Genomic DNA, 9,679 nt, shown 5'->3' on the forward strand with positions numbered 1-9,679 from the left:
TCCGTAATCCCTACCAGACACTCTCATTAAATGAATTAACGATAGGAGATGGAAGCTTTTCATATGYAGCCCTCACTGGATTTAAGATAGGAAGGCTGTAGGCACATCACTGTGAGCTTCTTCTCTTTGCTCAGGGCTGCCAGGTTTTATGTCTTGAATACAGAGATGCTGAAGATGGGATCTAGCGAAAGCACAGTGCATGTTCCCCAGCTCCTCCAGGCAGCACCAYGCGGCTCACAGGCCTTCTAAATTCCCTCACASACCAGTCACTAAGGCTATTCTCCGGGCACATCATGCTGCTCCTGTGACGAACCTCAGCTACACAGGCACGACAAACCAATTGTCCCATTCTTCAGTGCTCCTGTTTTACAACACTCTGGCAGAAGCCAGTATACTATCTCCAGTTCTTTTCCCATACATTAGGATTATCTCATAAAGATACTCAAAAGGGCAACATAYGATTTCTTATGCTTGAGTTACTTTCACGGGTGAGCCCTGTGGCAGTAAAAACCAACTGTGCTTGCATCAGGCTCTCACACAGTATGAGCGCTACGCAAGCACTCCATTTCCTCTACAACCACTTCTTCAGAGAGATTTTTTTGTTCTTATGAGTCACATCATAAGGGACAGAAGAAAAACTGGGAAGTCCCTGACTAGCTTCCTTGGAAATCTTTCTGCACAGAGCAGCCCAGCAGCCCCCACCAATGAATATGGCCAGGTATTTTCTGCCTAATGGGGCACAGCTTAGGCAAACTACAATAAGGCCTTGAAACTCCACATCACTATCAAAGCCACCAGTAGCTATTGGAAGAATAATAGCCACATACACTAGTTCCTTCTTTCCTCTGTCACCTACTAATCTGTGATGGGCCACATCATTATAGATGTTATCACAACAAATTGGGAAGATGCTATGGGGAAGGAAAAAAAGAACGCAACTGATGCATGTAATCACATGCACAAAGTGCTCTAGATGAAGCTTTTACTGTGCTAAAAAAAAAGTAGGGAGGAAGAACAAGTCAGGCCTGATCCTAAAGCTCATTCAGCCTGCACTGCTGACCCTGGTCAACCTCCCTTGAACCACTGGAATTTGTTATTGTTATTTTTGTCTCTTACTCMGGGAATGAGGAAAAAACAGGAAAGATTTAGATAATCAGATTCGTAGAGCAACTGTCAACAGCAGTCTTAGGAAAATCACCTCCAATTACAAATGCATTTGCATGTAAAAAATACAACAATGCACATAAAAGGGGCTGAGACAGCAGCACGGTAATCCAAAAGATATTAAGATGGTAAAGCCAGCACAAGTCGTTGCAAGGTTAGTTTCTTCTTGCTGATGAAATTATTGGCCTGTTCAGTTACGGCTGCCTCACAGAAGTATGGGTTGCAGCACAAACATCCACCCACTGCAAACACATATACTCAAGGCCAGCTATTGCCAAATTATAACCATTTGCCATCAGCACAGGCTTATCTTGCATGAGACTGAAGCTATTGTGGTCTCCCAAGTGTTCTAGTCCTTTAACAATTAAAAAACCAACACACACACACACACACACACACACACACACACACACACACACGAGGTCAACTGGACATGCAAGATTCTTAGGGACTTTAAACAATGCAGAAAATCTGCAGATTTTCAAACTTCCATGCAAAGAAAATAAAGGTTACATGATCAAACACACACATGTGAAATCATCTCCCCACAGCAGTCCCCAAATCAAATCCTGCACACAACAAGACCCTCTAACCTAGGTCATCCCTACAGGAACTCAAACAGCTGCAATAGAGACCAGTGGGGAGAACCCCCATGGCCTACTCCACACCACTTGGACAGCAGGACTGACAGGAAACACCAGTGTTGAGGTCCACTACCGGGTTCTTGATTTAAAAGTAAAGTCAGAACACTCATTTTGCTCAGGATCGTGAGAAGAACCACTCTAGGTTGCTTACACTACTCCACCTTGACATCAGGTAGTCTACGAAGCCCACAACACTAACTATACTCAAGTTAACAGTGCTACAAGATGCCATCACTGCTGGGAGAGCATGCTCTTGCCATATCCTGTTTAGTCAAGATGCTTGCTCCTCCTTTCTGCATGTCGGATGTTATTCATACTTTTGTCAAAGCAGGAGTATGAAGCAGGATGGAGGGAAAACATTGGAGTTTATTCTGAGAGAAAGATTAAAGATCCTTAGGATACTAAATGGGGCTCATGGAGAGAGGAATGATGACCGAAATCTTGAGGATAAGGGGATCTCCATCATCATTCTGCATTTTCACCCCCTAACCGTAAAGCAAATCACTACAACATTTGTAGTATTCAGACACCTCAGACTTCAAATGTCAGATTTTAAAGTTTTTCACATTTTTCTTAATACTATTAAAAAAAAAAAAAAATCCTGTGATATTTGAATGTTGAAAACAATAGGTAGGGGAAGGGATCTTCATTATTTTAAGGTTGTTTGAAGTACTAATATAATTTAATGCGTGTGCAAGAGAACACAAGAGAACTGAACATTCAAGCTGCAGTAGCTGACTAAGCACTGGGAAGGCTACGCAACTATCAGCACACCTCAATTCTGTCACAACAACCCTGTTATTCCAGTCTTGAGCCTGCTCAAAGCAGCAAATGCAGATTATGCAAAACAAGCCCATATTAAACCACACATGAACGGTTTGCCCATCTCCTTTCCTAAAAGTCCTCTGAAAAGATACTGATAATGCCTTAAGCTGTTGGTATGACCTAATAACCACCAATCATGCTGACCATATTGTTTCCCCTACACATCCTCCTAGTCTCTGGCTATCGTCCTAAGCTGCCATCATCGGAGGTAGGGTTTTGCTTTTGCTTTGTGCCTGTGCAGCGGCTAACGTGGCACTGCGTCAGCTCCACAGGCAGCTCCCAGGCACTGCAATAGCAGAAACCAAAGTTACTTCAGGTTACAGCCCTTRGTCAATTTTTTCAGCTTTTTCGGGGAGACACAGCTTCTACGTAAAACAGGAAATACACAGGCTATTGCATACCATCAGGCTCATGAGGGCCCTGATGTAGCAGCATTAACAGCAGCCCTGAGAAACAGCTTGCCCATGCAGCTACAGTTATTTAATCAGCACAAAGCTCAAGAAAGAAAACTAGCTTTACAATAGAACCTGCTTGATATAACTAACCCTGYAACACAGCAACTTCCACCACTTTACAGAGTATCCAGAAGAAGCTTCTCACCTAGGCATACAAAAAGCAGTGTGTTTTTACACTCACAGCCTGGTGTTCATAGAAAGGAGGAATCATGCAACACTTCTGCAAGGTTCCACTAACAGGTCACATAAGAAGGAGCTTGTTCCCYTGCTAAATCCAGCAGAGAGAGCTCCCAGTTCCAGTGACCTTACGGTTACCAGAACCTGCTTTGTTTCAGACAAACTGAAGAGGAATGGGTAGGGGGTTACCTARGCTCAGAAACAACCTTCAAATAAACTCCATAGTTTTCATCTTTTCCCTGACTGTCAGAACTTGTTCCCAGAATTTGTCTTAAGACAGCTATTTTCTGAGAACAACTCCCAAACTGTAAGGTTTTATTATCTGTTGTACTGATTTTGCTGACGTTGCTCTGTGAGGTTTGGGACCGTGGCCCACCGAATTGCATCTCCAAACTTTTGGAAAGGAGTCTGAACATAAATAGCAAACAACTATTCAAAGTTATCAGCAAATGTAGTTTGAAGTGTCATCTGTAAGCACCCGAGGTGTTCTGCAAGATCCAAAGTTCATTACTGTCTCTTCATCGATTACCATGAGACTTGGATCAAGTGCATCTTCCTCAAGACAGCTGTCGGCCCTACTAAGGTGTCCAAGATAAAATCTACAGGCCTGAGGACCACATGCATGCAGCACATCAAAACATACGGCAGCAGTTACGACAGCACTGCACTGCAGTGCTCCTATGGCCAACTGAAGACACATTTGGGAAATCCTGATAGAAATAGTAAGAATTAGAACAATAATTCTTTTTTCATTTGGGAAACTACACCAGCACATCTTTACCTCTTTCTCCTAAAATCACACTTTAAATCAGAACACTCTAAACCAGAAATGTAGATTCTACGCATCCCCACATCTTATATTGTTTTTTTCATTAAAATGAGTTATAAAAAGTGACCTCCTACAAACATTCTGTAACTGAAACAAAGTGAAGACTTCTTGCATAAGCCACCCAACAGGGAAAAAAAAAAAAAGACAGAAGAGCCAGTTTGCTGAAATCCTAAAAGCACAGAATATTGTCTCCCTCAGAAATATACAAACTATACTATAATACTATATAAAACATTACATGGACTGCAGAATTGTTTTTAAAAAAGTCCACAGTTCTCTGAGAATAGCAGGGAGTGTAATTACTTTTGGCTGAACTTACACAAGATGCAACTAAAAATGCCAGCTGCTGACTTCAATGAAATCTCTAGTTTCTCTTCCCTTAGATAGCTATTCTAATTTTAATATTAAAACAAACTGTAAATTATTTTATTCTTTGACATACTACACTAAACTTCAGAAATTCTCATTATAAGCTCTCTGAAGAGAGAGACAGACAACTTCAAAACAACATAAGGCAGCCCAACTAGATGATTAGCAACCTCAGATTTCAAGCAGCAGTAAAACTCAGCGTTACCCTTGGATGTTTTAACAACCAGTCTTGAACAAGAAACCAGAACTAACTGACAGCAAGAACAGTAAGGCATGAGACAGAAAAAATGGTTATGAAGTGTTTTATTAAAAACACAGAGGAAAAAGTTTGGCAGTAGATTTTTCAGACCCTCCTATGCATGCTTATATATGCCAGAATTACGTAGGTACATTTGCCACAGATATTTTTATCACCTTTGTATCCACTGACGCAAAACTAGGGTCCTGCCAGGGCATGATGGGATTTGATCTTAAACAACAGGCATTCAGTTTTGCACTGCCTCTTCCTCCTTAGCCACAAGGCAGCCCCTCTCCAAGCCAGTCGCCTCAGAAGTTGACCTGAGTGGAGAGCTAGAAACGACGACCTGGGCGTCTTCAGCAGACCGGCAGCGGAAGCTGCACTAACACAGATGGACTAGCCAAGGCAGCAACTGTTACTGACCATAAATTACAAGGAACGGTTACACTGGCACCCAAAAATAAGCACCAATTTTAAGCTTCACATAACAATAATAGCAATAGTAATAAAAAGACAAATCTGACCATATCAAGTCAAAATCTGCTTTTCCAGCTGGCAAATAGATACCCCACTGCGTGATGCTGTGAGCACAAACTGGTTGCTTTCACAATGATTATTTGAGAATCCTCTTTAAAAGGGCTGAGGACTTCACGAACAGTTAACATACTGTGCTGGATGTTTGCACAAACTTCTATAGATTTTTTCCTAAACAAAAGTCATGTGTGCATAAACAAAGCAAAGCAGAATCATGTCCACTGCTATCTATACAGTTTTCATTCCTGCAGAATTCCTTCCTCTCCCATCGCTCTTCCACAAAGGTTGGGCATATTATAAAACTCACTGTTCAGAAGAGAACCATGCCAAACACACTGAAGTGAAAGTAAATGTCTTTTTAAAGACAAAATTTTGAAACACTGTGAAACAGAGAAGCGCCTTGCTGAAATGAGATTTAACAGACACTGTGGTACTGTCATCACTAGAAAACTGAAGTTCTCTGAGGACAGCACACCCTAAAATACGAGATTAGATGGGAGGAAGACAAGGAGGAGAGGCAGCACACTGAATTCTGACCAAAAAAAAAAAGTGAAAAGAGGTTGTGAAAATTGTGAAAAATCCTGGAAACAGGATTGCAATCCCTAGTCCCAGCAGTATCAGCAGTACTTTGTTTTCGAGTTACTATCACAGTGCTACTACATCAGCTGCAACTCTGCTGATACATAACAAAGTATGCCAARGAGATTAGGAAGTAAATACTCTGTTTTTTTTGGAAGGGACAGAGAAGGTCAAACTTCATCCACTACAAAACCAGACGTTACAAAATAAAATAAAATAAAAATAAAAATAAAGGGAGGGGGAGAGAAAGAGAGAGAGATAAAGTACAGTTTTAGGKGCACATGAGATCTGCCAACCTGTGGCTGGGAAATAGCCAAGGTGAACAAAGTATAGTAGAGCCATTGGGGAAAGGTGGGACTGCACTCTCAAGACATGTGAGATASACATTTGTTATGAGTTACAGAGATACAGAAAGACCAGCACTACTTGAGAGTGAAAATACAGAGAAAATGGCACAAAAGGCAGGAGTTGTCTATTCCTGCTGTTTCTGCATCTGAAACATGTAACATTCAAATCTATGAACCYCATATCCAACAAGAATATATGAAATTCAGTGAAAAATCAAGGAGTAATAATAGAAACGATCAGCAGTTTAGAGAAACGTCTTTGAAATTAAAACAATAACAACAAAAAAACCCTAACATCCTAAAAATAATTGGGGCCTGAAAAGCAACATTATTAGAACTTCAAAGTTTTGAAGACATACCACTTTAAGCACTTATTTTTGAGTCAAAGGGAAGGGAAGTCGGGACTCTGGCATAGATCAAAGCATAACAATTCAGATAATGAAGAGAAACCGAAAACAATTGAAAATGGCAGCCAAATGTCAGTAAATTTCTGAAATTTCTGAAAAGTAACTTGGGTGAAGGTCCAGATTGGTTTACTAAAGGAAAGGTGCAGTCTTCTCAATGGGTGCTTTGAAAGTCAGATTGGGGAAGAATTACACACAAACTGAGTTGTAGGAAGAGTTCTGTCTCAGCACAAGGATCAAATTACCCCAAAATGAAAACAAATGAAATAAAACCTTCAAATTCCCTCCAGTGATTCCACAGATCATTAAAATACTTCTGCTGCTTATGTCAAATTATCTAGAGTGCTGTTTCCCAGATAAGGTACACATTATCAACCAAAGATCTCAAACAATGAAAAAAGTCAAATAGCCAAGCTGCCCTACAGGTGCATTATAAGCATGTACAGAGGCTCTTGCTATGCTATCCGGCTTTAATTTGCTAAACATAAGCCCAAAGACAATATACACCCTAAATGCTGCTTTCATGATCTACTGGTGTTTGTAGTAGACTACCAAGAATGCCAAATCTTCAGGCTTAGAAAAACAAAGTATTCTTCTTCAGTGAGTGTTGAATTACTAGTATGCAAGTCTTCTTTTCTGCYTTTTAGTCAATTCAATATGGATAAAGACAGAAAGGTTTCTGCTGGCTCAGGCCTGCAATATTACCCCATAAAAGTGGCTATAAACACCAGCAGCATCCCTTGCACTCCCACTGTAACCATGCCAGATGCACCTATGCATGTGCTAAGAAGCCATTCTGTGCTACCGAGGAGCTCTAAATGATGCATGAGAGTGATAATAACATGTTGTTTAAATACTCATGGGAAAAAAACATAATCACATCAATATACTGCCTCCTCTATCTTTAAAAGAGTTTATAGATCTTTTAACATCAACATCAAATGGTTTTTCATTATTCATAGAATTATTTTGTGCATCTTTTAAWTAGATATACTTAAAATAATTCAAATTAAAGATCTTTAGTTCTTCCATAGTCTTGTGTCTCATTTAGCAGATACATTCTCTTGGATTACCCATGAACTGCCTACATCTCTATTCGCATGCAAACCACTTGTGTATGTTAACCCTCTTCAGTAAAACAAAAAAATAAAAGTATTTTTATCTCCCAAACTGTCAGGTTGGGCTTTTCATTTCTCCTCCCTCTGCTTGTTCATCTACTTCCTTTTTGCTCTTTGTTGCCTTCTCCAACATCTCTCTGATATTACAGATGTTTCCTGCGCAGGAAAATACAGAGCCAGTACAACAAGTAGTTCTGACCCCAGTGACGACTCTTCAGTTTGACTGCTAGCTCTGGTCTCAAGGGAAGGCCCCCACTTTCTCCACTCTAGCACAGCACATTAATGCTGGGCATTGCTTTAGGACAAACAAGGAAGCTGCTTACGCTTTAAGAGTCCAAGAAGCTTTACAAAGCAACTGGAAACCAATACAAGGAAGCAGATTATGACTTGGCCCTCTGCAGACTACAAAGCAATATACTGTATTCCCAACAGTCTTAGAATAACTGCTTTCAGATGCAGTCATTATCGAGCCTATTTCATTTTTAGCTTCTCAATTGCATTCCTAATGCTGCAGCATCTAAGTTATAAGAAGTACAGGGAAATAAGTCTAGAAAATTTTGTGGAAAATCTGCCCTAATAAAGTTTTCTTTGTCCAAAAGCTTATGACCTAAATTTGCAAACATATTTGCTTTTAAATATCAAAAATACTTTTTTTTYCCCCTTCGTTCCCTCACAAGATGTTAGGGGAAAAAATGCTATTAAAAACAGCTCACCTTTTGCCTGCTAAAGGAAGATTTTTTTTTTCATCTGTAGCTGCGTACAGACCTCTGGAGGTCACCCCCCTCAAAATCAGTGGCACACCAGGAAGACACAAGAACATCTGGGAAACATCCCATTGATTTTGATAGTAACTACACGCTAGAATTAATGTACACGACTGGTGTCTTCACTATAAAGACTGAGCTGGAGGATCAAGGGAAATGCAAAGTACAACCAACAGAAGAGGGGAAAAAAACGTCCATATATATACATAGATAGATAGATATAGAGATATACATATATAATACATATATATATAATACATATATATATATATATATATATATATATGACTTAACAGTAAACCTCTTCTTAAGTTAAAAAGGCTTATTTGAAACATGAGAGAGCTGATAATCAGATCTAGCAGGGACAGACACCCCTCCTCCACCCAGTTTATTTGACTCAGTGGAGCTGCATGCTTGCAGGAAGACTGTGTTGACATGCATGTTCAAAGGAGGAGAAAAATAAAATAAAAGCCCTTATTTCCTCGGATATCCCCCAATCAAAGTCTTTAAACTTGAAAGAAAGGGACCTTTAGAACCGGAGGAGGAAACAAGGGCGGAGCAAAAACAGGGAAACAAGAGAAGAACTCACCAGAAAAGTATCCGCAAAATGTTCGCGACCAGTAACACCAAGCACACGTAGGTTGAAAACCCCTCCGCGTTCTGCGTCCGCCGGATGTCCCGGTACTGCGGGATGTAGGGCACCACGCCGCCGAACACCATGGCCCCCGCCGCACCCCACGAGACGAGCCGGTGCGCGGGCACCGGCAGCCACTCCAGGCCCCCCGTCTCCATGGCAGGGCKCCGGGCCGGGCTCCGCTCCGCTCCCCCGACGTGCAGCCGCTTCAGCCGTGCAGCGGGGCCCCAGCGCGGTGCGGTGCCGCGCCCGCGCCGCCGCCGGCACCTGCGGGAAGCGGCGTGAACGCGGGGCCCCGGGCGCGCCCCTCCCGGCCCCGCGGGGAGTGTGTGTGTGCGTGGGGGGGAGGGGGGGTAAAAACCAATTTTTTAAAAGGTGGGATTGGAAAATAGCGGCCTAAGGAATGACAGGCCGGAAAGTAGCGGCGGGGCTGGTACAAACCGCTGCCCCCGGCGGTGGGGGGCCGCGACCACGCGGGCGCCGCCCGTGGGGCACACGCGTGTCCCCAGCCGCGACAGGATCCCCGCGGCGCGAAGGGCGGCGACTCCGCTCCTCAGACCACCGSCACTCCCGGCTTCGCTGCGCCCACAGCCGCGGC

General features: G+C 42.3%; 1 protein-coding gene across 2 annotated transcripts in view; it reads right to left on the minus strand.

The window, feature by feature from the left end:
• Positions 1 to 9,346, minus strand: part of SLC66A2 (solute carrier family 66 member 2) — a 61,927-nt gene extending 52,581 nt beyond the window's left edge. For both annotated transcript variants that reach the window (XM_085309997.1, XM_085309996.1), the window contains exon 1: positions 9,037 to 9,346. In XM_085309997.1, coding sequence (XP_085166123.1) covers positions 9,037 to 9,239 — 203 coding nt within the window. In that variant the 5' untranslated portion in view covers positions 9,240 to 9,346. The remainder of the gene's footprint in view (positions 1 to 9,036) is intronic.
• Positions 9,347 to 9,679: the final 333 nt, after the last annotated feature.

The sequence above is a fragment of the Rhea americana genome, unplaced genomic scaffold (genome assembly GCF_003343005.1).
Source record: "Rhea americana isolate MKP2758 unplaced genomic scaffold, rheAme1 scaffold_31, whole genome shotgun sequence".
NCBI classification, from domain to species: domain Eukaryota; kingdom Metazoa; phylum Chordata; class Aves; order Rheiformes; family Rheidae; genus Rhea; species Rhea americana.